Raw genomic sequence first — 27,702 nt, 5'->3', positions numbered from 1 at the left:
CCCGTGGTGCAGCCGCCCCTGGATGCGGCCTGCTGCGAGGGGCTTCCTCCTGCCGGCAAGCGTCCATGGGCGCGGGCAGCTGCGGCACCGTGTCCCTGCTCATCCAGTGCCCGCGTGGAGCCCCAGCCGCCCGCCCTGGGCACGGCAGGGTGGTGCGGCACCTCTCTGCCCCACGACCAGCCCCGAGCACCCCCTTAACGGGGGGGCTGGGTCCCCTGGGCCCCGTCTTGAGCCTGGGCTGAGGGGTGGGGGCAGAGATAGCAGCCGTGCCCTGACCACGGGGCTCCCCTGGGGCCTGGCAGCAGCTGGGGCTGCTCCGAGGCGGCCGGAGGCACCCGCTGTCCTGCGGCGCGGTGGGAAGGGCTTCCTCCACCCCACAGAAGCTGCGAGGGCGGGCGGGTTATCCAGGGGCTTTCTGAGTGGGGGGACCTCTCTGCGCCCTAAAACTCCTCTCCCGTGGGCCTCCCTCTCCCCCTCACCTGCCCTCCCCAGACTTTTCTCCTCTTCAGTGTGTGGTTCTGCTGGAGAGGGTCCCGTCTCAGTTTTCCCGAGCCTGGAACAGGGGCTTTCCCTGCGCGGGTTAAATTTTTCTTTTGCTGCTGAGTTTCTGTCTCCAAACGACTGGACGGAAGCAGCTGCCAGTTGGCGGCGGGGCTGCGGGCGACACGGAGGACAGCAGTGCGGGACTCGCCACTGAGGTTTTTGGACACTTAAGGTGGATTTCTGAGCACAGCTCAGAGGCCGGGGCAGAGCCGCAGGGGCCTTGGGTGGGCCAGCCGCCCTCCGCGTCGGCACCCAGCCCTCAGCCCTTCCCTTAGGTGGGAGGTTTCCGCTCCTAGGGACGGTCAGGCGAAGGCTGGGTACCGCTGCGGGACGTGGTGCCACATGCGCGGGGAGGGCTGCGGCTGCTGTGTGCCTTGGTCTCGGTGGTCTTGTTGCCCGCCCGCCAGTGCGGCTCCTGGGGCATCGTGGGGGGCTGCGGGCTGGGGGCAACACAGCCCAGCCTGGCCCCTGGAGGATCCGCTGCACGTTTGCCCCCCAGAATGCCCGGGAGGTTGATGGGGTGGATGCAGGTACTCACAGAAAGCAAATATTCCGGCAAGCAAGGATGGGATTTCCACGGGGCTTCGCTAGAAATGATGTATATTTTGGCTTAATGATGTCAGCAAATGGCGGAATGCAAGAGAATTGCTGTTGGTTTGTCGATGGCTTCCAGGCCAAAAGGGACGAGTACAGCAAATACCTTCACAATTGGTGTTTCTCACCACTCTGGGATGAATTTTGTTAATCCAGTCTTGGAAGGACTGGGGGGGGAGGGCTGGGGTGGGGGGCAGAGGTTAAAAGGGGAACGTAGTCCAGCTAGATTACAGCGGGAATGATGGCTCCTTGCAACTCCAGTAGAGCAAGCGCTCCCTTCGAAGGGACGACGGTGCAAGTGAGGGATGGCAACCTCTGCCGCCTCCCGGCCCGCCACCGCCGCCCGCGGCTGCGCTGCTGCTTTGTGCCTCCCACCTTGGTGGCACCCAGCACGGAGCTGGAGTCTCTGGTAGATCCACAGGAGCCTGAAGGAATCCATCGCCGAGTCTCATTTTGGGTTTTCCGTTGTTTTGGAGTTCTTTTTTTGTTTGTTTGTTTCCTTTTCTTTTTTACTACCGCCTTAGTTTGTGGCCTGTCTTTTTGTGGTTGGAAAGAAGAGTATCGCTAGCAGGGTGGGTCGGTCGGTTGGCCCCACGCATGATCATGTGCTTCCCTCTTCTCTCTGTCGAACGGGATGTGCTCGCCTGATCTCCCAGAACAGAGACTTTGAACAATTTGTTGTTTATATGATGTATTTATTTTTACTTGTGTTTCATGTCATTTTTAAAAAAAATAATAAATTGGAAGTTGGTATAACTGCCTGTTGTTTCTCTCTCTTTTCAGTAAAATGCATGTCAACGTTTTAAAAAGCAGTGTGGTTTGAAGTGGATCAGAGCTGGGCTGGGCGTGGGCATCTCTGCAAACCCCAGGTGCCCCGTTGCTGGAGCCCGGGCTCAGCAAGCAGCCGTGCCCCGCCGCGTACTGTGGCATTTGGGCTCCGCCGGCCCCTCCGCAGCCACCCAGGGGAGCACCCCACCGAGGCACCGCGCTGCTGGGGCTGCAGCGAGGGGCCTGCCGCCTCCGGAGGGGAGGGAGGCTGGGTGCGCGGGTGTCCGTGGCAGGGCTGGGCGCTGCCGGGTGTTGGGGAACCCTCTGTGAGAGCTGGCTGTTTCCCTTCTCTGTCCTCTGTGCTTGTTACTGCTGCTGATAACCATCGTCATTAAGGGCCAGGGGAAAACAAGGAGAATAAATATTCTGCAGGGCGTAAATAGCTTTGAGTCTCGGAGAGCCGGTGCGGGCTGCGTGCCCTCGCCCCAGCGTGCCCCGTGGGATGCATGGGGAGGCAGCGGGGACTGGCAGGGTTTGAGGTAGTAACAGCGCGGCGTTTCTGCACGGGAAGCTGAGAGGTGTCTCGGAGCTGATGCCCGCGTGCGAGAAGGGCCCTGGAGAGGCCGGGAAGGGAGCTGCAGGCGCCCCGGCTCGCTGCCCCCTCAGAGGGGCTGGGGGTGCCTCCGCACCCGGCCGTTCTTGCTGTCCGGGGATGGGTGCTGCCACTTCTGGTGCCAGGCTTTCTGCCGCTGCCTTTCCTGGTGCCGCAGAGCGTTGCAGTAGACATCCAGGCTGGTGCCCGGTGCCCCCAGGGCCCGCGGGAAGCCCTTGTAGCCCGGGTGCAGGTCAATCCGGGGCCGGGGGCTCTGGTGGTTCCCTCCCAGCTCGGCCCCCTTGCTCCGTTTGTAAGGTGGCACCTCCATGGCTTCGTGCCTGATGACGCGGAGGCTGTATCGGGTGAGGGGCCGGGAGAAGGAGCGTTCCACCGCCTGGCACTCGTAGGTGCCTGCGTCCTCCCTCGCCAGCTGGCGGATCAGCAGCCCTTGCTCCAGCACGGAGAAGTGGCCGTTGTTCCTGACCTGGGGCAAAGGCAGAGCACTGTGGGTCAGTCCCAGGGGACCGAGCCACCCCTGCGCCTCGTCCCCGCCACCCTGTCCCCTCTACCTCGCTCAGGCCCGTCTCCTCGCTGTGCCGCACCAGCCACCGGACAGTCGTCTGCGGGGAGCGCGCCAGGCACTCGAGGAAGGTCGAGTTCTTCTCCACCCCAAAAACTAGCTTCTCCACGGCAGCAGTCCCTGCACAGGGGACGGGACAGGGGAAGGGGTGAGTACCCTGCGTGGGAGCCATGTGACGGGCGGGGAGGGAGGGCAGCACGGAGCATCCAGCACAGGGAGGGTGGCACGGGGTCTGCGGTGGATGGCGCTGGTGCAGCTGGAGGGCACTGGTTTCCCAGCGCCACGCCGCCCACCCTCCTGGGCACTGCTGGCCCCCGAGCAGAGCTGGCCGCCCGCCCTGGGGCTCCTCGGAGGGGCTGGGGCTGGCGCTCACCCTCTGCAGTGTCCTGGCACTGGCTGAGTGGGTCGGACTTCAGCATGTCCTGGCAGCGGGCACGCCTGTGGGAGAGCAGAGAGGGCTGTGGGGAGGCACCCACGCCGGGCTGCGGGACCCCTCCGCGGCAGAGCAGCCGGGGAGAAGGGGGACCAGGGAGGGCTGGGGGACCGGCCGGCAGGCTGGCAGTAGGGGTCTGGGCTGACGGGTAAAGCCTCCAGGGCTGGCGGCTTGTCCTTCCCTGCTCCGAACGCCATCCCTTTGCGGGGGACAGCAGGGCTGGCCTGGGCAGACACTCACCTCTTCTCGGTGAGCAGGTGAGGGGCGCAGGTCTTGCTGTCCCAAGTGCAGTAGGGGTCCCTGGCCAGGCAGCAGTCGGTGCAGGTTTTGCCGTAGAGCTCGCAGCGGTACAGGGAGAGCTGGAGCAGCCCGTGGGTGCTGCTCACAAACAGCTCCTGCTGCTCGGGCAAGCAGAGCAGCGACAGTCAGTGCCCACGGCTGGAGACCGGGGCTAGCTGGGGAATGGAGCCGCCTGCCCCGTGCTGGGGTGGGGGCACTGGAAGACAGAGGGAGCGGGGGCAGAGCCTGCCACCCCCTAGGCTGCCCTGGCAGGAGCCCGTCCCCTAAATGTGCAAGCCCTGCGGCCACGGGACCCAGGCAGAGGGGCTGGGGCCAGCTGCCCCCTGTGCCCTGTCCCTTGCCTGCTTTAGGAAGAAGCAGGAGGGAGGACTCACCCGCTTCGGTGACAACTTCATGTCCAGGATGGGAGAAGGCACCTGGAGGGGAAGGAGAGGGTGCTGCAGCCACGTCGGTCCCTCATGGGTGCCCCAGCCTGCCAGTGGGGCTGGGACCCTAGGGTGGCAGGGTGCCGGGGCCTGGCCCAGGTCCCTGCTCCCAGCTCCTCCTGCTCCGTGCCAGCAGCCTGGGCTGGCCGAGCGCGTGGGCAGCCCTGCCTGGCAGCCGTGCTTTCACACCTGGGCTTAGCCCTCCCATTTTAGTTCGGGCTCCCGTGTGCCTCCCCCATCGCCCCTAGGGACTGGACGGGGAGCTGGGAGGTGACTTGGCTGCCGCCCCCCTGGCTCCCCTCCATGACAGCAGCATTGCCAGCCGGGCAGGGCAGGCGGGAGCCACCAGCAGTGAGGCGAGGGTCCCCCCCAAGAGGCCAGTGACTTGCTGCAGGAGCTCGGCAGGGAGGGAGCCACGGGGCGACGGGCGGCTGCAAGCTCCGGCCTTGGCCTGGATTCCCGTACCTTAGTGACACTGATCTCCTCCAGGCTGATCACCTCGGTGCCACGGCTCACCCCACCGGCCAGCCCCACCTTCAGGACTTTACCTTCATCTGTGAACGCAGCGGGAGAAGGAGCTGTCAGGGCTGGGAGCCACCCGAGCCGGGAGGACCGGTGTGCCATGCGAGCTGCCATGTGCTGACAGCGTCCCCAGAGCTGGGGTGAGTTCCCACCTGTGCCGAGGAAGAGCACGTCGTAGTGCCGGCTCTCCATCTCCAGCCTGTGCACCAGCAGCCGCCGCAGCCGGTAAGGTACATTGACCCTCACCAGGACGGGCTGGCGGCCCTGCGGGTACACGGGCTCCCACATCAGCTGGTGGGTGCGCATAAAGCTGATCACCTCATCGGGGAAGTCCTTGGTGGACTGCAGCAGGGGGTCGTACGTCTCGCTGGGGCACTGCGTGGCAACACGGGGAGCCACGTTAGGGCCAGGCCAGCCCATCCCGCTTCCCCCCACCCAGTTCCCCAGCCCCTTACCGTGCCAGGACGGGGATAGGGGACGCGGCCCTTGTATTCTACCCAGCGGTAGTCGAATCCCTCCTTGTGAGCAAAGGGGCCGCTGAAGGCAGCTCTCACGGCAGCCATGGAGTAGATGCAGACAGCAGAGCCGCTGAAGACACCGCTGCAGGGGGAGCGGGGGGCTGTCAGCGTCCCTGCCGCTCCACGGGGGACAGGCACACGCACACCCATGCCCCTGAGCCCGCGCTGTCCCCTGCCAGCCCTGGAGTCGTGCGTGGCACCCGGGGGGTGACACGAATCCCTTTGGCACAGCCAGTCCAGCCTGGGGGACCAGAGCCCCGCTCACCTGGAGACCGTGAAGAGGCCAAAGACGAGAGGGTTCTGGGGGTCCCGGGTGCGCAGGAGGAAAACATCCTCTGCCAAGAGAGGGGTGGAGATGAGGTGCCTTGGAGCTGTGGCGCAGGTCCAGGGGATGCAGGCGGGCATCCTCAATGCCATGCCCACCTCCCTGGGGTGCACTGGAAGGAGCAGCCGTGGCGGAGCAGCATTGCTGCCAGCTGCCAGGCGGGCTGTGCACTCACCGAGCTGGTCGAAGTGGGTCTCGGTACCCTGGGGCCCGGGGATGGAGCACACCAGGCGGGCCTTGAGGAACGTGCTCCAGCGGTTGATGAGGCTGCGCTTCCCTCCGACATCGTTCTGCCGGGCACCAAGAGCCGGGCTCAGCCCAGCCTCTCCAAGCCTCCCCCACCGCCATGCACTCCTCGGTCCCCGCAGTGGGACACTCCCAGCCCTGAGCCCTCTGCTCTGTGGTAGGGGTGCGGTGACGCCCTCAAGTCCTGCTGTTAGCCCTTGCTTGGGATGCCTCTTAGCCCAGAGAAGGTAAAAGCCCACCTGGTGGGACACCCGGCCACAGCATGCTGGTCTTTTGTGACTGACCTTGCAGACCCGGGCCACCCTGGCGTGGATGTGCCGCCTCTCCCACTGCCCAGCTTCCATGGCCGTCTCGCGGAAGAAGATGTAGACCTTGTCGTCGTGTGGGTTGTAGGTATCGGGGATGGTGTAGGCGCTGACAAACGCGGGCTCTGCGGGGGGAAGGAGCAGCACAAGATGGCCCTGTGCCCTGATCCGACCCTGTTGTACTGCCCTTGGAAGCCCTTGGGAGCAGTGTGAGATGCTGAGGGTACGCGGGGTGCCCCATGGAGACCCTGCTACCCAGAAGGCAGAGCCCCATTCCTGGTGCTCAGGCTGCAGAGTGCGTGCTGGAGCATGGGTCCCACCAGAAGCTGCATCAGTGCTTCCCCCCGGAGAGGAGAAGAGGGACAGACCACCGAGCTCTGGACCCAGTGCTGGCCCCAGCCTCGCCCCAGCCTCTCCCCAGCAGGCAGGAGGGCCCCCCGCGCCCCATGGGTTCCCCCGCTCCTACCATGTAGCCAGTGGTCCTGGTTCTGCTCCGTCCGGATGTAGCTCTGCTCGGCGCCGTGGACCCAGGTCCGGAAGAAGGCAGCGCTGCTGCCCATGAAGTCACTGGAGGTGCCTGAATACAGCTCCCCATCTGCGGGGTCAGAGGCGGGGGGGCATGGATGAGTTGGGTTGCCACTGCTGGAGGTACGCTGGCAGGACCCCTCTGTGTCCTCGGGGGCTCGGGGAGGGTGGAGGTGGCACCGCCTGGCTGGGAGCCTCCTCCAGGCCGGTGAGCCAGCATGGCTTCTAAGCCCCACACCCACCTAGCCCTTCCACAGTGCCGGTCCGAGGCTGGTGACACCGCACACCCCCATGTGCATGCCGTTCGATCTACACCCCGCACTCGCCATTCTGTGCAGGAACCGCGAGGTCGGGGTGAGCCGAGGCAGGACTGGGCTCTGCGGGATGGCTCCTCTCACACACACACGCTCGGGCACCAGCCCAGGACCGCAGCCTCGTGCAGCAGAGCAGGGGTGCAAGCACCACTGCCATCGCCTCCCAGCACAGACCATTCCCAGTGCTCCCACCTTCCAGCATCGCCTATGCTTCCCACTCCCTCTTACCGACGAGGAGTCCCGTGAAGGGCTCATGGGGGCTGTACGGGCACCGTCCTCGCCCCGATTCCAAGGAGTGGGTCACCAACCGCATGGGGGGAGCCCCGGGACCCTGCCAGAGCCAAAAGGGAGATGTCAGCCCAGGGGGACGCTGGAAACAAGCTGGGCATGTGGAGAAGCGTGGAAAGGAGGCTGGTGTGCTCGGCTCTGCAACAAGCGGGTCCCTCGAGGGGGCTGCCAGGACCCGGTCCTGTCCCCATGGGGCACCCTGGCACTGCCAAGCTGGGGCTGCTTCTCACCACGCGCAGCAAGGTCACGCAAGTGTCGGACTGCGCCGGGCTGCCTGGTCACCCTCCCCAGGCTCCGGGGCTCCCTCCCCCCCACTAACTGGGGGGGGTCTCTTGCCACCTGCAATGGGGACATGGCTGGCCAGGGTGTCCCTCACCTTCCCCCTGGCTCCCAGCTGGATGAAGGCACAGACAGGCTGGTAGGAGCCGGTCCCGCAGGCGAACACGTGGCTCCTGTTGAAGGGCTGGAGGAGGCGGATGAAGTTGGCACACTCCGTCTGCTCGAGGGGAGACATTTGTTAGTGGGCTGAGCCCAGGTCTGGACACTCATGCCCAGCCCCGTGGCATGACTGCTTGGGATGCGGGAGCCCCGACCAGATCCTCCCTTGGCTAAGCTTAACTTGGTCTGGCTCGACACCCTCGTCCTAGGCAGATCCCACGCTCCCTTTCGAGGTGATGTGGGTGTTGAATATCCATGGCGAACCACAAAAAGCCATGAGCCGGGGGCTGCCAGCCCTGCTTACCTCCGCGTTCTTCCCCGCCAGCTGGCAATGCTCAACCTGCTCCCTGGAGGCTGGCCAGAAAATCTGCAACACAGAGACCCCACCGATGCAGCCCCTGCTTTCCTTGACCTGCCTGGGTCAGCTGGCTCCCGTGGGCACCAGTGGGAACGGGCTCAGCCAAAAGCTGCTGCCAGGCTCAGGCGCACAGCGAGGACATGGGGCTGCTCTGCAAGGGGTCTGACAGCCCCTTGGGTCCCCAGGGCCCGGCCGAGCTTGGCGGGCAGCCTGCCAAATAGGCTCAGAGGGAATCTGGCGTGGGGACAGAGCCTGGGTGGGCCACGGCACGCCCAGCCACAGTGGGCAGTCTCTGCTGGATCCTGGCCTGTGGGAACGCCAGGCTGCAGCGCCTTAATGGGCTTTCCTTTTGTTGGGCTTGCGCTGCACACCCCACCAGCAGGATGCCTTGGGATGACATTAGCGGTCTCGCTGCTGGAGTTGTTTTAGCTCTTGCAGCAGCAGCAGGGACTTGGTGTGATAGCAGGGCTCCGGGCACTGCCCTTCCACTTCGCCCGGGGTCCACCCAGGTCTCCTCTCCTGGCCAAGCCGCCCTGTCCCTCCCTGGCGTCGACCTGTCCCCGTGGGGCTCAACACCGCCAGGGATGGGTTGACCCCACTGATTGAGACATCCTGGTGTAAATGTGTGACATTGCACTAGCCCAGCTGGGAGCACATCCACCTCCACGCCCCGGCACGGGAGCGAGGAGCAGCTCCCGGGGAGGAAGGGGCCAGCCTGGCCAGGGTCACGCTCACACCCTCCTCCCAGCACTGACCTTCTCAGGCTCTCTGCTGGGATGGTCCAGGTGGAGCAGGAAGATGTGGTTTTTTGCTCCCACCATCAGCCAGGCCCTGTCTTCATCCATCAAGAGGGCTTGGAAATCCAGCCCATCCCCTGAGGCCAGCAACAGGCGAGAGCTGTTGGATTTCAGCAGATCTGAGGAGCGTAAGGTGGGAAAAAGAGAAACCCATCCATGAGCGACACAAGCGGCCAGAGGCCCCGTGCTCCCCATCTCCGGGACAGCTCTGGCTACCCACCCCTGCCTCAAGGGAATGCAGCTTTCCTGCCACTGCCTTAGCAGAAAAACACCACCCTCGGTGCCCCAAAGCTCCTCATGGAGCCTCCCCCCATGGGCCTACCTGGAGGAAACAGCGAGTCACCCCTACCAAGAGGAAAACTGCCTTGCCCTTGCCCTGGGCTGGGCTGGTTTGCAGGGCGCGGGGCAGGACAGCGGTCCGGCCTGAGGAGCCCAGGTCGCTCAGCTTCCAGCCTGCCTTTCCGAGGAGCTCTTGGAGCCCCGACGCCTCTGCAGCCCAAAACCATGGGGAGAGGGCTGAGAACACAGAAGACTCACTTGCCGTAGCTCCCAGCACATTTTCCACGGGCTTCAGATCGAGAGAGTTTATATTAAAAAGGATTTGGCTATTTGCTGGGGCAAAGCATCCCTCCAAGGAAAGGCTGTATGGAAACACAGCCACGACAGCCCAGGCTGGACACTTCTCTCCTGTGCCCACCCCTGAGCCTTTTACTCTGTGGAGAGCCTGTCGGCTGCTGGGCTTTACCCCAGGCACTGGGGCAGGCAGACGGGTGGGTGCACTGGGACAGACAGACAGATTGACGGCCAGTCCCTGGCCCAAGGAGCTCGTAAGGGAAGTCCCCAGCTGTGTCCTGGGTGCTGTTCTGACCCTGCTTCTGCCACCCCACATTTTGCTCCCCCGCCCCCCCCGGCCCCACATCTTGAGACACAGCCTAAATCCAGCATCAGCCTGGCTCAGGAAAAGGGCTTTTAAGAGCACCCCTTTGGCACTGCTGGAGGGAAGAGCCACCTTGCCGAGCAGGAAAACATGCCATGGACCCCGCCACGGACATGGCGGGGCACGGGAAAGGTTCTGCTGTTCAGGCTGCAGCTCCTCCTTGTGCAGAAGCCTGGGGGCGGCTAGCGTGGCCCCTCCGGCACAGTTGCGGGCATGTGGGTGTGTGAGAGGGACAATAAGCTCTTGTATCTTGGTGAACCACTCCTGAAACACCATCCCTGGGGCCTGCACGGGTTGGTGACGTGCAGCACCAGGTTCGGGGCTGGCTGCCGGGGCGAGCATCCCCCAGCGTGGCCGGGGCAGCTGCCACCCCGACACAGGATCGCAGCAGCTGCCGCCCCAGCGAGCGCCTGCTCCCAGAGATCACGGCAGGGGAGACCGGCACCGAGCTTCCAGAAATCATAACACATCGCTTTCCTCTTCAAAAGCGGTGGAATCTGGCTAGGGATAGGGTAAGGCTGGCTGCGCCGGCAAGGCTGCTCTGGGCTTTGGGGCTGTGCAGGGAAAGGTGCAGAAACAGGGCCGTGGGACGGGGAGATGGAGAGGGGCTGCTGCTGGATGGGGGCTGGAGGGAGGCGGAGTGTGCCGGGAAACCCGGGGTGGTCTGCAAGACCCAGGCTGAGAAATTACCCAAAATCCTGTGGCTTGGAGTAGTGTGCCAGGAACAGAGGGAGGGAAGCTGTCAAGGGGAGCCGGTGCTGGCCAGCGTGGATGGGAGCGTGGGCAGACGTGCGGCCGCAGGCGCAGGTGGGGCGTACGTGGGCACGGGCACGGCTCCGTCCAAAGGGGACTGGCTGCCCCGGGAGGCTGCGTCTCTTTTCCTTCCACCCCGTTTCCAGGGCAGAGGGGAAGCGGGCCCAGTGCCTGCAAGCTGGAAACGCCACTGACGTCTGCTCGTCCCTGCGGGGGAAGGACCTGCTGGGCCCCAGGCAGCGGCAGGGGTCCCTGCCCGGATCCTCGCCGACACAGCCAGGCTCACTCCCAGCTATCGTTTCCTTCTCTCCTTCCTCCGGGGTCAGAGCTCCAGTTACTGTGGGACACAAATCCCCCGCTGCCAGGAGCCGCGCCCAGCTGTGTCGGGGGTTCCTGGCCCTCCTCCTGCTCCCACAAAAATCGTGCACAGCCCCACTTCACTCCCCACTATCCCTCGAGTTCCCAAGGGATGTCCTCTGGGTGCCATGGATTATGGGGGGCAGATTTCCAAGCCATTTCCCACCGGCTGAATGGGATTAACAGCTGAATTCCTGTCCCTGCCTGCGGGCCATTGTCACCGCTGGGTCCCCAGCGGGCTGCTGTGCATTGCCCACCCTCCTGTGTCTGCCAACGCTCCCAGGACCTGCCGGATCCAGGGGGAAATGTCGGGCAGGGCGCTGGGGAGTCAGGTCGGGGTGGCAGGGAGGGTCACAGGTTCATCCAATACACGGGTGTAATTAAGCAGAGCGGGGCAAGGCTGGTCCCAGGGAATGTCACCCACTCTCCGACCTGCCCGGCCCCATCCGAGGACAAAGCGGGGCAGGATGATGGAGGAGCCCTCCCTGCTGCCGTGATAGTGCGTGGGAGGACCAGGAAGGACTCGCTGCCCTGCACTCGCACCGTGAGACCTCTGGCAGCGTCAATGACCACGAGGGTCTGAGCCCGACTCTGGCGCGGTTCTGCTCCCTCCCCAAGGGGATGTCGAGTGCTGTGGCTGCAGACCCCGCACGCAGGAAGCTGCTCTGCACAAACCAGCCTCTTCTTGCCCCCAGTCCAGCTATACGCACAGCCCCGACCCTCAAGGCGAGGAACCAGGCGGCCTCTGCAGCAGCTGCGCGGTGGCTAAACCGATGGGCGAGCCTGGAGGAACATCCTCTCCTTTGTGCTCATTATCGCCCAAGGCCATGGTGTTTTTCTTTATTGTTGGGACCACCATAACCTCCTTGTCCTATCCATCATCTCCGCCTGCCCCTTAGCCACAGCATCCTCAGTGCAGGGCGACCCTGGGCTTCCTGGGGTCACAGCCCGGCTGTGCCGGGGGCCTGTCCTCTCCCCTTCCCCCGGCCACCAGACAGAGCAGACCGTGCAGGAGAGCCCTGAAGCCCAGGGGAAGCTTGGTGCTAAATCAGGCTCCAGGCCCTCACTGCCGTCGGCTGATAAGAGACGTGCCAGTGCAGCTTTTGGTACCGATAACCAGTGACCCACCAGCCTCCCGCGCTCCTGAGCACTTGCGGCACGGTGATGGCACGGTGATGGCAGCTGGGCTGGCTGCAGATCAAAGGCTGGCGGAAGACCCATTTGCCAACTCCTAGCTGTGCCTGCCCTGGATCATCACAGTAAGAGGAGCTGGGAGGCATGCCGTGGTTTCGCTGCATAGCTGCACTGCTGTATGGCCTCAGAAAACACAGAGGCTGAGCTCCGGGCAGCACCAGCACTGACCCAGCCTGACCCAGCTTACCCGAAGGCTGCCTCTCACGCGGCCGTGACTGCTGGCGTGCTATTATAAACCTCCTCGCCTCCTCGGCAGGGTGGGAGCCGCTGCTGTTGTTCCTGGCCCCGTGCCCTGTGCCCCATCCTTCCTTTGCTCTCCCAGCCTTTGGTGCTGTCATTTCCTTCTCGCAAGCCTGCTTGCATCTTCTCCCCCCACCCAAGGGCTCTGCCTGCCTCCCCCATGCTGGGATCTGAGGGCAAGGCTGATCCTGTAGACGGATGCTCAAAGGCCTCCTTTTATTTTTTTTTTCTAGGGGTTTTTAAACCTAAACTTCTCAGGCATTGTGTCCTTGAACCTATCCCGTGCTGTCCGTGAGTCACATCCCCTGCCATTGTTCACGTTGTCCTTGAGCCCTCCTGATGCTGGGAGCTTCCCCTCCTGCCTCTGCCCAGGACTTGAGGGCTTTTGGCATGTCTGGCCCCAGCACGCTGTGGGGCTTTGAAGTCAGCAGCCCCTCTGCGCTCCTGCTGCCCCAGCAGCCCTGCTCTGCCGCCTCCGGCTCCAAGGAAAGGCAGACCCTGCACCGTGTTTCCCAGCTGGGCTACCCGCGGGGACCATCTCCCCGCAGGGATATCCCGCATCCCGGGGAGGTCCAGCCCTCTGGGGCATCTTCCACTTCGCTGGCGGCCGCTGCCCAGAGAGCAGCTTCCCGGGGTGATGGAGCGGGCCAAGAGGCTGGCCCCAGACCTTTGAGCGTGATGCGCATGGGAAAGCCGCACCGCCACCTCGCAGGTGTGGAGAAGGGCTGGCCGAGCCCTGCCAGCTGCCACGTCCAGGGCAGCACCGGGGATGTGCTGAGCTGTCTGTCCTCGCAACTTGCTCTTTTTCACATAGGAGAAGCTGAAAGCAGGTAAACTGCCCAAGTCCGTGCTGCAGGCCCATGGCAGGGTGACCAGCTGCCGGGCTAGCAGGGCTCTGCTCTAACCGCTCCGGTCATTCCCCTGCAGAGACCCTTTCCCTTGAGACTCTCCCCTTTTGCACTTCCCTGCCAGGGTGCGTCCTGTGCTACCTGTCAGTCTGCTCCCGTTGCATCTGCAGATGACCGAGAAGAGGCCCCACTTTGCATCAGGCACAAGAAGAGCAAACCGTGCCTCCCCTGAAGAGCTCCTAATCTAAACAGACCAGACAGATGCAGGGGGCGAGGGTAAAGTGCAGCAGGGAAATGGTCCGTACAACGGATCAGCCTCTCCTTGGCAGGAAAGGAGGGGTAAGGGCAGAAGGGCTGAGCTGGGCAGGACTGTGCGGGAGGGAGGCAGAGGAAGGGGCCGGCAGCACTGCCTGGGGCTCCGTGTCCCCATTGCACTGCGACCGTGAAGACCTGGGGCTGCCCAGGCCAGCTCCAGCCCAGGACACACGGTACAATGCCCAGAGTGAGTCTGAGCAGAAGGAGACATCCCTGCTGGTCCCGGCATTGGGCTGAACCAGGGCAGGGCGTCCCCTCCTCAGCCCCCTTCTCCGATGCCCACAGCGCCGGTGCAGCACCCTCAGGGGCTGTGCTCAGGGCTGCAGCCATCAAACATCCCGAGGGCCCGATGTGTGGAAGCGCTGCAGCCACACCGGCGGGGCTACTGCTGCCTGCTCCGAGCCCTGGCCACCCCCTTCGCTCCCCCCCTGCAGGACGCTCTCCCAGCCCTCCCAAGCAAGGCGCAGACCCCAGGGAAATCCGCCCGGGAGGCCCCTTACCTTTGTAGGCCAGGCGAAGGCGCGGGGCGTGCTGCTTCCATGCCTTGCTGCTGCCCAGCTGCTGCAGGAGGAGGCAGAGGAGGAAGGCGGCGAGGGGCAGCCTGTGGCCGGCAGCAGCGTGCATCCTGGCGCTCTGCAGCTGGGGAGGGGGCAGCTTGCCCTCACCGCACCATGGGCCAGTGCCGAGATGCCGCCTCCGCCGCCAGCTGCAAGCAGAGAAGGGGGAAGGCTGCACCATGGCGGGCTGTGTGCAGGCTGGGACCCCCGTCCCACTGGCCCCTGCCTGGGGAGGGTGCTCGAGGGACTGCGAGTGAGGGCTCAGCAGGTCAGCTCGTCCCCGAGAAGACGTCAGGCCAGCTGCCTGGTGGAAAGGAGCCACCAAGAGCAAGCGTCCAGCCCCGCACACACCCACAGAGCTGCAAAATGAGCTGGGGCTGTCGTGCAGCCTGCCGCGGGGGGAGGTCGCAGCCACAGCGAGCTCGGCACGCCAGGCCGGGGCGGCGAGGCACGGGCTGGAGACCCTGCAGTGCCCGTTGGAAGCGCCTCGTTGGCGTTTATCTGAGCAGAGCACCTGCAGGCTGCCAGGGGGCTGGGCCCCCCCCTCCCCGGGGAGCGCGGGCTTGCGGGGAGACAAGGCTTGTCTTGAAGAGCTCACACAGCCCGAACCGGCTGGGCTGGGAGGGGAAGTGGGGGCCCAAGGAGACGCGTGTCTGGCTGGCTGGGCTGTCCTTGCAACCTCAGCAGCCATCGATGGTTCGGGAAGGGTGAGGAGGATTTCTGAACATCTCCGTTGCTGTGAGCCGTGCCTGTCCCGGCTGGGGCACCCTGCACCTTCCACCTCCGGGAGCCAGCAGAGCAGCTGGTGCTCACAGGGCCAGTTTGGGTACTGGGAAATGCAGCTGTGGCTGGGACACCCCCTCACCAGCAGCCCCTTCTGCCACCCCGGCACATTTCCCGTCCAGGGACTTCAGAAGACCGGCTATTACAGCCTGCCTGGGGGAGGCGTGCGGTGCGGTGCCGGCGTGCCCACAGCCTGCGGTACTCGGGAGCGCTCAGATTTGAGTGTCACGGGGGGACTGACATGAGGGAAAAGGCAGGTGGTGCTTAGGGAGTGGTACACCCTCCAACAGGCTCTCGGAGCTTGGGCGTCCTCTGCTAAATATCTGCTCAGACCCCCCAGTGCTTGGCCAGAGCCCAGTGAGGGACCTCTAAGATCCGTCTTATCTCACCTTGGCGTTAAATCTTGTCCCTGAATTAATGTTTCAGAGTGCTGTCCATAAATGCCGCTTTCGGGATCCCTTCAGCATCAGCTGCAGCTGCCTGTGCACGTGATACCCCACTCTGGCCGGTAGCTCTGCAAATTGCCCGGTCACCGCAGACCTTTCCAAGGCCACCAGCATCCGTTGGCCCCGGGATGCTGCAGGCTGGAAGGGCTCTCTTACATTTACACCCCCTCAGAGGCATACGGGGTTTCACAGCCTCGTCTGCCAGCTCCCACACCTCCCGCCGGGACCGGGGCTGGCCTGGCGGCTCTCAGCAATTAATTCAGGCAATTTAGATGCTTTTTCCTGCTTATAAATGTCCCGGTCCCTAAATGGCAGCTCTAACTTCCCCTCTTGCTGCGTATTAAGTTCTTTCAGACCCATGGCTGAAAGATTTAAAATGAGCTTTTTGGCTCATTCCTGGCCAGAGGCTCTTGGCTCAAGGAGCAGGGGATTTCTGCCGTCCCGGCGAAGGGCTGTGTAGGAGGGATGGTGCAGCCAAGCCTTTCCAACTGCCTCCGTCTCTGCCTTCCACAAGAAGGAGCACGCAGCTCTGCTTCGGGAGGAGGCTTCGGGCTGGCGGAGGCTGGGGCTTCTCTCCCTCCCGGCAGGCAGGGAGCCGGCAGCAGCCCGTGGCCAGGCTGGGCCCCTCGGCACAGCTCCTCTCCTGCCCCTTCCCGGCCCTCGCCGCTGCCTTGCTCTCGCCCTGGCCAGCACAACCCGCTGTGCCCCAGAGCCTGCCTGCGCCCCAGGAGAGCTGGCACCACCCTGGGAGCGGGGGGGACCCCAGCGCGGAGGCTGGGCCCTTTTCTCTCTCTCTTTGCTTTGGGGCTGCTTTTTCAACCCATCTACCCCTTTCCTGGGCTGACTTTTCGACAGGCCAACCACTGCCTAGGGAAAAAAAACCACCAAAAACCCCCACAAACGTAATGGGTTAAGCTAGGTTTAAGTTGCTCATTGCTCGACACATTGATCAGGACCCCCCCAGCCGCCCTGGGGACTGGCTAACTGGGCTTCCCAGCAGGCAGAGGTGGCGCGGGGCTTTCCTGTCCCGGGGGTGCTCCAGCCCTTTTAGCCCTTCCCCATGCTCAGCTCTCTGCAGCGGAGGCTCCCAGACCCGTCCTGCTGACTCGTGGCCGTGCCCTGAGCGAGCGCTGCTAATCGAGGGGTCATCGCAGGGATGTGCCTGCGATTTGACGGGGAATTTTTTTTTTTTTTTGCCAACGTGCACTCAGTTGCTGGAGGACTCGGGAAAACGCTGGCCTCTAATTGCAGCTTTCTATAAATGGAGCAGGGCCTGTGCTAGGCTTAGGTTTGGGCTAAGCCAGCCCTGGGAGGAACTTTTCATGACCCGGCGCTCTGGGAGATGCCAGGGTGGGTTGGGATTCTGTGGATGGCAGGCAGGGCACTGCTCCGGGACAGGCTCACGCATGGCCGCGGGGCGAGCATCGGGGAGCAGCGGGGATGCTTCGCATGCCTGCAGCAGGGCCGCGTGCACGCTCCCATGTACGGCTGGGTTGCACCAGCGCTTCGTCTCCTCGCCCCGGGGATGCCAAAGGCAGGTTTGATGGCAGCAGGAGCAGCAGCCGCACACGGGAGGAACCCAGAGCCCTGGCATAGCTGGGTGCGGGGTCAGAAAAAGTGGGGATCTCGCTGGAGGGGCTCAAAGTGGGCAAGGAAAGAAAAAATTGTCAGAGGATAACTTCCAATGAGAAAGGCTTCCCCTACACATCATGCTTTTGCCAAGCCTTCGGGCTCCTCGCCATCGTGCCCAGGCAGCGGTGAGGGACTTGGCGTGTCCGTCCCCGATGCACAGCTAAAATCCCAGCAGCAGCTCCCGACGTGGCTGTGCCCACAGTGAGGCATCCCTCACCGTGCCAGCTGGAGTGGGGACACCGGGGGGAACACGCGGCAGGGTCACGTCCCCTGCCTGTAAACCTCTGCCCAAATCTGCCTGGAGGTGAAGAGCTCGGCAGAGGCAGAGTTTATACTGAGAGGGGGAGCACGGGTGTCTAGTGGATGGAACCAAGCTGCGGATGATGAATCCAGGGTTAAATTAAACACTCCCGACAGCTTTAAATAATCAACTGTCTGGAGCTGCAACTACTTCTATCTCGGTTTGGAGAGGGAAGTGCTGATGAGGGCAGGCTGCTGGGTAGGGGGGCATCTGGGGGTTACGATTCCATACGCCGGGCACCAGGGTCGTGGTGATTGGACGTGGGTGATTGCAGCCCCGTTTCGGGGGGCTGGCAGTCACCAGGAGTGCCTTGGTGTAGGTGGCACGGGCGGTGACACCACGGTGCTGACTCTGTGCCAGCAGTCCACCACATGCCCTGGTCCCAGCAGTTGCCCTGTGCCCTCCCCTCCCTCCCCTTCCACCAGGGACCTGCAGACGTCCGACAGGTTTAAGGCTCTGGGCTGTCACCCAGAGCCACCGTTTCATGGCGTGGTGCTCAATTTTTCCTTTGCAGACAAAGTCCCCTGGAAGGTCTTGCCAGAGACTGAGCAGCACAAGGAAAAGACAAATCCCTCCTGTTCGAGACATGGGGGTACGGGAGGGAATTGTTTATCCGTGACAGCACCAATTTCCTCCTGACAACGCCTATTTGCTGCGATGCCACAAATAGTGTAAAACAGCCCAAATTTCAGAGGGGAAGGGCCCTGGCAGTGGATTTATCAGGCTACGGATTATCTCCCGAGAGGGATGAGCATGCTGAACTCGAGCTCTTCAGCGATCCTGCGGCTCTAGCAGCAGCCCCCTGGCCAGCGCAGCCCGGCACGTGCTCCGCCGCTTTCACAGGCCCCAATTGTGTCCCAGCTAATCCCCGCACGCCATTTGCAGCCTAGTGCCTTCTTCAGTTACACCACGGGGCTGGCTGGGCCATGGGCAGGAGGTGAAACGCTGGCCCCCAGCAGCTGGGGCACCTCAAGGGAGAGGAGCGTGGGGGAGGAGAGGACCTGCACCCCGTGTCAGCATTCGGCCGCAGTCACCCTCCCTGCGGGGGACAGAAACGCTGTGCTAAAGCTCACTGCGAGCGGGGAGAGCCTCAGGGAGCTGAGACCCCCCTCCACGGGCTGGCACTGCCCGAGGCTCCCGAGCAGCCCAGCCCTGGCTCCCAGACCCGAGCCTCAGGCTCCTGAGACTGTCCTGCCTCTCCCCACGGAAGCCCTGGGTGTGGGTGCTCTCCTCGCTGCCGGGGAGGGCAGGTACTGCTCTGCCACTTTCGGGAGCCGGGAGAAAGGAGTCTTGCCCCAGCAAAGAAACTGAGGAGCAATGCCAGGCAACCAGCAAGGACTCGAAGCAGACAGGACAGCCGTGCCCTGCCACCAGAGAGTCTCCCCCTCTCCTGCGCCTTCCCACGGCTCAGCCCGTGTGCCCGTCCCTGCACGCACATCTGCACATGGCTGTGTGCCCGCCGCGCGCACAGCTGGAGCTGTCGGTCGTGTGCCTTGGCGCGCACCTCTGCCCACGGCTGTCCCTCTTCCTAAAGAGCTGCCTGCCCCCCTTCCTGCCCACGCAGGCACGGAAACCCTCCCTGCTCAGCCCAGGGCTTTGGTTGTTCCCCTCCGTCCCGCGCAGGGTGATGGATGCCCCAGCAGCTGCAGGGAGAGGCAGCTGTCGTCCTTCTCCAACCGGGAGGACAAAGCCACCGGGGTGGGCCCTCAGCTCCCTCCCTGCCTTCCCCCAGAGCTGCCCGGCCAGCGCGGGACCGACGCCGGGAAAGCCTGCGGTGCCGAGCCGCTTGTGGGATGGGGACGGAGGCACGGGACGCCTCTGCAGCGTGACACAAGTTGGGACCACAAAAGCCAGCGCCAGAGCTCGAGTGGCACCGGGGTGTCAAGGTGTGCCCTGCGACATCGCGGGGTCTCAATGAACCCCTCCAGTAACGCAGTCACACATGCCCACGCAGAGCCCCAAAGATCGAGGGGGGGCAGATTTTGGAGGGTTTGAAAGGAGGAGTTGTTCAATAGCAGAGCAAGGCTGAGGTTGCTCACGCTTCGCCCGCATCTCTCTGCCACCGCACGGCAAGGCTGGCCAGCAGGCTCCCTTCCAGCCGGGACATCTCCCGACAGCCTCCTACACTCTCACCTCCTGAGATTAAAGCCCACGATCACAATTAGCCCCAGAGCACCCTTCCTTGCCAACCACTGCTGCCGAAGCGTGCCAAGCACTGCGAGCAGGGAGGAATGAGTTCCAGCTGCTGCTGGCACGCTGCGGCCCTTCGGCACGTCACCGCTGCCAGGCAGGAGGGCTCCTCGCTGAGGGGGACCTGGTGACATTGGCAATGGGGCAGGGACACCCTGTGGTCTGGGTGGTATCAGGGGGACTTCACTGCCTGTGGTGACACATCAGAGCGTGAGCGCTTTTCCCTTTTTTATTTCTTACGTGTGCCGATGTGCAAACGTTCCTGGTCCCTGAGCCCTGGCGTGTCACAGTAAGCGCGTTCCAGCTGCGCCGCCGTGCAAACAACGGACCTTAGCCTCCTCCCCTGGTTTGCCTCCTCCCCTGCTGCACGGACGAAGCTGTGTCCATCCCCGGCTGCGAACCTGCCCGTCAGCGCTGCCCCGGCCCCCGGCAGAGCCCAGCTATCGCTGCCCTCCTGCACGGATGAGAGCTTTCTCTCTGCTTGGGGCCTTTGGGGCCAGGCTCAGCTCCTTGTCTTTAGTGGGGGGTAAACCCTTACGTTTGGAAGGGCAAATACAGCATCTCCTCTAAGGATGTTTGTCTCCCTGAAGTTTCAGTACCTTAAGGCATGCTCCGGTTGGGACCACATCCTTTGAAAGCAAATGGGAAATTACCAAGCCCAAGGCTGGCCAGGATATTAATAACTGTTTATGAAGGGATAAGGGGCTGGCTTCGCTCAACATCTTGCTAATCCCTTTCTCGAGGCTGCTGGCTCAGCCCCTACCTTTCCCTTGCTACTGAGAGAGAGAGGTGACGCCTGCTCTGGCTTGGGTCTCGGACGTTGGGCTGGGAAGGTGGCCCAGCAGCCGGGCTTGTCTCACTGCATGGTGATGGGCACGGTGATGGGCTGGATTGGCCCATGTTTTCAGGCAGCAGGTCCTGCAGGGCTTTTTGGTGTTCCTGAACTTGCTGCTTGAGCCAGGTAGTGCCAGTCGAGTAACCTCCACCCTTCCGGCCTCTAATTCAGCCCAAGGGCATCCAGCACCAGGGAGGCAGCAGGACCAATGTGCAGAGAAAGCCAGGTGGAGATGCAGCGCAATTGCACCTTGCAGGTCTCCTCTCACCCAAAATGCTGCCAGAGCACAGGCAGCTTCCAGTGCCACCAGACTGCTGAGTCTGGGCAAATACACCTCGGGGAAAACCTAGGCAGGAGGGACTCTGCACACCCTCCGACTCTCTCCTTGCCATACCAGTGCCACATTTCCCCACCTCTGTTCACGGCTTTCGTTCCTGCGTCCCCAGCACAGAGCAGTGCCAAGGTCCTGCTGCCAAGCCCGGGCTCAGGCAAGCGGCTGCGGGACGCTGCCCAGGCCAGGGCTCTGAGGGGGCAAACCATGCCAGCACGCCAGCTGGCAGTGGCAGAGGCAAATTCGTAGGAAGAAGACTGGGCAGACAGTCTTTCTCCAGACAACGCAGAGGGTCAGGGAGGTGGGACAAGCATGGAGCAATCGTGTCTCACGCTGGGCAGCAGCCGTACAGCTCATCTCAGCCCAGCCAGGACTGACTGGGCGTATTAAACTCCAGATTGGCTTGGTGTATTAAACTCTGGATTGACTTGGCATATTAAACTCCCAACCTACCTCCTAATGCAATTGGGAAGCTTAAAATTCTGTCACGTTTGGGAAGGGTCTTGCTACCCTCTGATGTTGTGTAAAGTACCCAGATAAGGTCGTGAAGAGGCCCTGTGCTGCCCGCTCTGCTGCCAGGCCAGCTCCCCGAAGCCTCCGGAGTCCCCGGAGGCTGCGCCACGTTCCTCAGAGCCATTTATACCACGATGCTGCCGCCAGCTGAAACCCACCCTTGTCACCTGCCCGCCACATGGCCTGACATTCAATACAGCCCTCGGGAGCCTTGGGGAGCTCTGCCCCGCTCAGGAGCCGTTTTCTGGGCTTCAGACTTCCCAGGCTGGGTCTGGGTGAATCACGCACGTGCTACAACCTGGCAGGGGCTCCAAGGCCAGGAGTCAGCATGGACTCTAGCCAGGGACAGCTTTGCTAATGCTTCTTGCCCCAGGCTGGCTGAAAAGCCTCTGCTGGGGAGAGGGGCTGGGTGACACCCAGGGTTTTCATACAGAGCTTGCCAGCTCTGGGTCACCAGCTTGAACCTGGGCAGGCTCAGCCATCACCTGGTGTCACGGGCTGCTGGTCCCTTGGTGGCCCCTGGAAAAGAAGTGGTGGGCTTGGTCAGGGTCCCGATGGGCACGTACCAACATCCTAGGGACCTCCCTGAAGCACCCCAGCAGAGAGCCAGGGGCTGGAGACAGCTCCATCCCCAGGGGTGCCTCATGAAAGAACCAGCCCTGGGGCGCGCAGAAGCATCCCTGCTCCCTGGCCAGGCAGGCTGCAGCTTTTCCAGCACTCCCACGCCAGAGCCTATTGCTGCCTTAAGCTGCCGAGGCATTTTGCAGCAAACCTGCACAATTTGTAACACGCATTTTCTTCATTCGCAGTGGGATTACCGCCTCCCACCTGCAGAACTATTGGGCAGGGATGGTCAGCACCTCTCAGAGAGCTGTTGGCTTCGCGGCATTTCCCCAGCTGTAATCCCAGGGCCGTTCCAGGCGGGAGCTGGCTGTGAAGCACCTGCTTTGCTGCTCGGTGACCCGGCTCATCTGCTTCTCCATTGCCAGCCTGCGACACGGCTGCCGGTCGCGCTCCCAGGGCCTCTCACTGTCCCAGCCAGGGCCGCCCGCCTCCCCCGACACTTGAAAGCTCTTGCAATGTTTTCTTTTCATCAACGGGAGCCCTGCTCTCTGCTCTCCCGGCCCACTGCGCTAATTGGAACAGCCTGGGCAGGCGTGGGGGGCTTTGCCGGAGAAAGTATTTTAATGAGGATGGAGGTTGCCTGCACTGTTATCTGCTTCTTCTCAGAGCCTCTTGGCTGCAGCTCCTCGGTAATTACAGCCTGGATTGCCGGGTAAGCTCTCTGGCTTGCAAGCGTTGGAGCCCTGCAGAGCACCACGCTCCGGCAGCCTCCCCAAGGGGCTGCCCGTTGCTCGGGCGTGCTGCTCGGGGAGCCGGGGACGCATCTTTGCCTGGCGGGGAGCTCCCGAGTGGCTGAGCAACCTTGCGGTCCCCACCCCAGCAGCCCTGCTGTGGCAAAGGGAGTTGTCTGGAGCAAGGCTGCAGCCTCTGGGCAGGGTAATTCCTAGGATCAGCGACCAGCAAAGACACTGCAGATGGATGCCAGGCCATTCACCCCAGCTGGCCGCTCATCCATTCTTCCCCAGGAGACACCAGGTCAGCTCCAGGCTGAGCTGAAGATGAAGGCGCATCTGGCAGGGGCTGGGGCAGGGCAGTTGCTGGTCGGCTGCCATAGCTTTTGTGCGAGGGGACCCAGGGCGACCGCTGGCAGCAGCATGCTCCGAGGCAGACAGCCCCCTTGTTGCAATCATTTAACTGGCTAGCCAAAACAGAGATGGTCAGCCAACCCAGCCCAGCGGATGGTCACAAGCGGAGGTACCTCCTCACAGCACGGCTCCCTCTGCCAGGATCCCCAGATGGCCAGCGCAGCCCAGAAGCAACCACCACCACGTACCACGCCCAAGGCGCGGCTCCCAGGACACATCCTTCCTGTCCAACCCCTAGCGCATGTGAAGGCCTCTCAGTCCTCCATGCACTCATCTGCACAGCGTCCCGCTGTGGCAGGGCACCGTGGCTGTTCCAGTGTGGAGCTGAGGCACAGATGGACTAAGGGACCTGCCCATGGCCAAACGGGAACCGTAGCAGGGCAGGGATTGACCCCAAGCATCCCATCTTCCTCCAAACAGCAGTTCATCCTCCTACACCACAGACCAGCTCAGCACGAAGCCTGACTCTACCACTGCCCATGCGCGAGCGAGCCTGCGGCTCCAGCACGCGGTGGCAGCGCTGTCACCACCTGCCTGCGTGGGAGCACGCACCGTGGGAAGACCAGCTCTTCTCTCAGTGGACAATGGACAGATTGAAACCGAAAGCCTCTTTTTTCCTTTCACGCTACAAAGTGCTCCGGCCAAATTAGCTGACATCAGTGATCTCCTCCTGGAAAACGGGGAAATAAACCTGAACTCGACAGTGGGAGAAGCAGAGTAGTTCCTGCGCACAATAAATGGCAGCTCGCCAGCACGCGAGACAAGAACAATAACCCCACATGGCTTGTGAACGGCATTGTTTTAGCGAAACCATATCCTGGGCAGGCTCCCAAGTCAACTGGGGGTGACGTTTGCAACAATTGCGCTCCGTGCCATGCCGTCCCGCTGGCGGAGCTGGGCTGTGCTGGCCCGAGTGCACGCGTGGTGTGCCTGCAGGTACGGCGGAGCTGGGGGTGGATCGGGGGTACGTGGGGTCACTGAGCGTGGAGATGGCAGAGCCCAAACGTCCTACAGTGCCCCCCACATCAAGGAATAATAAAGGCTTATCTCTCTCTGCCGGGAATATGGAGTGCTCCCTCCTGGGTACCACGAAATCACTGTCATTCCTTGGCATCTAGCTACAAGTAGATGCTGGGTTTTTATGGCTGTGATTTGGGATAACCTAGTCTATAGAGAGGCAGAATGACTTGGTCCCCTGCGCCGTGAGCCCAGCTCTGCCACCTCACACTGGTCATTTTGCCGCTCTGTGCTTCATTTTCCCCAGGCAAAAGGAGTCGGAGAAGGTACAGCCAGCTCCTGTGAGCAGGGCAGAGCGAGAAGCAGGTGGGGAGGCAACGGGTGGCTTGCAGGGACCAGAGAGGACCAAAGCTGGAGACCCAGCCCAGAACAGGTAACGCCGTTTTCGCCCTCCTTCCCGTTGCAGCCTGTCCTCTGCAGGAGCTCCCCGCCACCCCAAGCAGGGTGCGGTGGGTCCCCCTGCGCAGACCTCCTCCCAGGGGAGGGCTCCTCAAAGAGGGCAGGTGAGGCCGGGTGTGTCCCCCTATTCCCTGGCCGAAAGCCATTCCCAGCTGCCCCCGGGGCCAGGGGGTTACTCAGCTGACTGATCTCTGTATCTTTGCTTTCAACACCAGGTTTGTAACTGCACGAGCGAGTGCCTGTAAAGACCTAATTACCCCGCGCTCTCGAAGACGCCTCTCGCTGTAATCGCAGCTGGAGTGGGGATAGACCAAACTTGGAGGAAGAGGCAGCTCCGAGAGTCTGGGAGCCAAGGTTTACAATAAATCTTCATCCTTACTGTAAACAGCCCCTGAGAGGGTGTCACAGGAGCACAGCAGAGTGAGGCAGCCAGAAACCCTCGTCGGCGAGAACATCCGCCAGCCCTGCTGGCTCAAGGGCTTGGTTTGGCAAAGAGCATCGTTAGCAGCAAGTCCTGCCGAGGACCCCAGGCTTGGCTCCCGCTCCCTCTGCTTGCGCTTAGCACTGCTTGGCAGCCCCGCAGCCTGGCATCGCCTCTCATCTAGCAAGGCGAGATGGCTCACACTGTGGCATCCCCCCTCCAGCCTCCACGGACAAGCGCATTGGTATTTGGGAGAACAACTTACGTCCTTGGGGGTTTCCTGTTTAAATCTCAACCCAAGGAACCGGAGCAAACGATCCCTGTCTTGCATCCTTGTGGAATTCGGTGAGATTAGATTAGGGATGAATTCTTCCCATATTTCTTATAGAGCCGATATCTCTGCCCTGGCTTTCCAATTGACTTCCCCATCCCCGGTTCATAAATCACAAGGGTGTTTGTGTCTCTCTCGTTTTCAATACCGTTAACTCAGCAGGAGAAATCTATATGTTACAGCAACCCATCGTGTCAAGCCAGTGACCCATCAGGGCTGCCAAACCCCCTTCCCTTTGAAGGCTGTGCGAGGACCGGCTGGCGGAAAGCTGGGACACGCTCCACTTGGCAAAGAGAAAGCTCCCCAGGACTTGCGCGCGGGTCGCGTGGCCAGCATGTGTGCGGGATAGCCGCAATTCTGTGACCGGCTCTCCCAGAGCACTTTCCCCCTTCCCTTGGGCACGAGGCTGCATCAAAAAATGCTGGTTTCCAGCTTAGCAGAAACGTCGTGCCTGTGCTCAGCAGGCAGATTAATGCCGTGATTCCTTCTGGGCAATAGACTGCTTAACTAAACACAGCCATGGCAGCAAGCTGAGGCTCGGGGCTTACCGAAGCCCAGCTACACCCTGCCTGTTAGGTGCCTCCTGATGATTTCCAGCGGACAGTGCACCCCTCAGCCAGGCTGCCCGGCTGCTGCGTAGGGCTGCCGCACACTTTCAGGAGCCATAATTCACGCCAGAGGTGGTCTTATTTCAAGGACAGGAAGAAATAACCCTCTTTGTCTTAAATGAAGTTGGTCAAGTGCTTTGTAATCTGTTTCTAGAGATAAATAAACATTTAGTCTTCTCCCTCCCACCCTCACCCTGGCTATCACAACCCCATCACACTGAAACATCCACCCAGCACTTTCAAGACGCTGGAGGAGTGTAAGGCTCCTGACTCCCGGCCTTCTGTCCCCAGGCTCTGCAATGCTTCCAAGCAGAAGCAGCATTAGTTAAAGGGCTCCTTTGGAGAGCACCCGGCATTTCTCAGGCTCTGTTTCTTTTCTGCCTGCTATATCGTATGTCCCGAGGTTTCTGAGAGCTGAGGCACTGCAGAGAGGGAGGTTGAAGAAGGACAATTTCCCTGTCCCGACAGATTTCATGAAGCCTGAGCAGGGGACAATTCCCCCCACGGACCAGGGAGGCTATTTTTTTTTCCTCCGCGGACCAAGGCTGTCACAACTGCTTGGAGGCAAATGATCGATTTTCATTTGGGGGGTGGGGGAAATCCGACAAAGCTGTCTTTGAGCAGTGGAAAAGTCCCCAGCACAGACGAGGTATTTAGTGACAATCTGTCCAACATGGGATCTCGGGCTGTTAAACCTTAGCAGCAAAGCAGAGCATCGGCGTCAAGGAGTCCCGGAAAAACCAGCTCTGGAGACAGAGAGCTTTACCATAGCAATAAAACCTCCTGGAACCCAAGTTAAGGCATTAATAGATAGAACCGCAGAAGATTACTACCACAAACTTTTCATCGCGTACTCCGGCGAACGGAGCGGCAGAATAAGCTCTGTTCTCTCTGGAGGAGCTGGGAAGAGACAAGTCGCTCCTCAGCGGCTCTGCACATCGACATAAAACGCGGCGAAGCAGGCTGTAAAGGCAGACGAGCTTACAGCGGGCCGGCCCTGGGTCAGCCGGGGCTGAGCAGCTCCCCGGGACCGCCACCCCAGCCGCGTCTCCCGGGGAGCGGAGCGGGGCAGCCCGCTCCCGCCCGGGCTGACCCCGCCGACCACCAAGAAAAACCGGCTCTCGGCTACTCACCGGCCCCGGGACCCCGGCGGGGACGAGCCCTCCCTGCTGCCGGCGCGGCAGCCTCCGCCGCATGGCCCCCAGCGAGCCCGAGGCACCTGGAGGCGGGAGGGAGGGGCCGGGGCGGGCGGCAGCCCCGCTCGCTGCTGCCCCGGCTGCCCTCGCCCCCCGCTCCGCCGGGCTACCCCCGCCGCCGGGCTGCTGGCCCGCGGCCCGCCATTGCCATCTAGCGGCAGCGGGCCCCCTCGGCCGCCAGGCCTGCGTGGGGCCCGCCGCTTCCTCCCGCAGCTCAGGGCCCACCGGCGGCGGGGCGGCAGCCCACGGGTGCACGGCTCCTCCCTGGCTGCTGCGTGGGGAACCGAGATGCAGCCGCGTGGAGGGGGACCGGGGGACCGGGGGACCGGGGGACCGGGGGCCCTCCCGCTGCTGCCTGGCAGGGGGGCATTTCCAAAGGACCGCTCTGGTCCACGGGCGACTCAAGGCACGAAGCCTTACGGAGAGGGAAATCCGGGAGGATTTGGGCTGCGGTGGCTGCGCAGCGGCGTGGTGCAGCGGGAGGGGGCCCCTGCGGCTGAGGACCCGATGTACGTGCTATACATTTACACGGGGGGTTGCACTCCAGACAAGCCCTGGTCCGGTCTGAACGCCCGTCAGTGGCCGGGGAGCACGCGGTGCGTTCCTGGAGCACGTTTGATTTGGTTTCATCTGAAAGGAATCCAGCTGAGCTGGATCCCAAGCCTGAGCTCGCCAGAACTGCTCCAGGACACAATCCAAAGTGCAGTAAAGCGGGGAGAGGCGGGAGATCGGTTTCAGAACTGCGCCCCTGAGCCCAGTTAATACGCCGGAGCAGACACACCCCACAGGGCTTTGGAGAAAAGGGACTTTGCTGCCTAACCGCCCTGCGCCCGGAGAGCTGCTTGGCCCCTCTCCTAAGCCCCAGCAATAGGAAGGGCCCAAGGGAGCTGCCCGAGATCCCCGTGGGGCCAGGGA

The 27,702-nt window shown here is 62.6% G+C and overlaps 1 protein-coding gene across 3 annotated transcripts; it reads right to left on the bottom strand.

The window, feature by feature from the left end:
• Window positions 1-97: 97 nt before the first annotated feature.
• On the bottom strand, window positions 98-26,915 carry LOC140657942 (semaphorin-3D-like). 3 transcript variants are annotated; one of them, XM_072875722.1, is made up of 18 exons: window positions 26,725-26,915; window positions 14,019-14,224; window positions 8,833-8,993; window positions 8,024-8,086; window positions 7,658-7,777; window positions 7,222-7,324; window positions 6,621-6,749; window positions 6,134-6,279; window positions 5,779-5,893; window positions 5,544-5,613; window positions 5,216-5,360; window positions 4,913-5,135; window positions 4,704-4,792; window positions 4,188-4,229; window positions 3,754-3,911; window positions 3,454-3,518; window positions 3,070-3,200; window positions 98-2,984 (listed from the first exon to the last, which is right to left on the bottom strand). In XM_072875722.1, the coding sequence occupies exons 2-18, from the start codon at window positions 14,140-14,142 to the stop codon at window positions 2,568-2,570; spliced, it is 2,301 nt and encodes a 766-aa protein (XP_072731823.1). In that variant the 5' UTR covers window positions 14,143-14,224; window positions 26,725-26,915; the 3' UTR covers window positions 98-2,567. The 3 variants fall into 3 exon arrangements, with proteins under 3 accessions (XP_072731823.1, XP_072731824.1, XP_072731825.1); XM_072875723.1 differs by having other exon boundaries at window positions 3,754-3,872; XM_072875724.1 differs by lacking the exon at window positions 14,019-14,224.
• Window positions 26,916-27,702: the final 787 nt, after the last annotated feature.

The sequence above is a fragment of the Ciconia boyciana genome, chromosome 11 (assembly GCF_034638445.1).
Source record: "Ciconia boyciana chromosome 11, ASM3463844v1, whole genome shotgun sequence".
NCBI classification, from domain to species: domain Eukaryota; kingdom Metazoa; phylum Chordata; class Aves; order Ciconiiformes; family Ciconiidae; genus Ciconia; species Ciconia boyciana.
This window is presented reverse-complemented; position numbering and strand designations above follow the sequence as displayed.

Bases quoted from the DNA above. Each gene is read 5' to 3' on its own strand.
- LOC140657942 (XM_072875722.1), bottom strand. From the start codon at position 14,142: ATGCACGCTGCTGCCGGCCACAGGCTGCCCCTCGCCGCCTTCCTCCTC. The intron at 3,912-4,187 runs GTGAGTCCTCCC...TTGCCCGAGCAG, and splicing joins TGAAGTTGTCACCGAAGCGG to CAGGAGCTGTTTGTGAGCAG. The intron at 3,201-3,453 runs GTGAGCGCCAGC...TCCCCTGTGCAG, and splicing joins GTGCCAGGACACTGCAGAGG to GGACTGCTGCCGTGGAGAAG.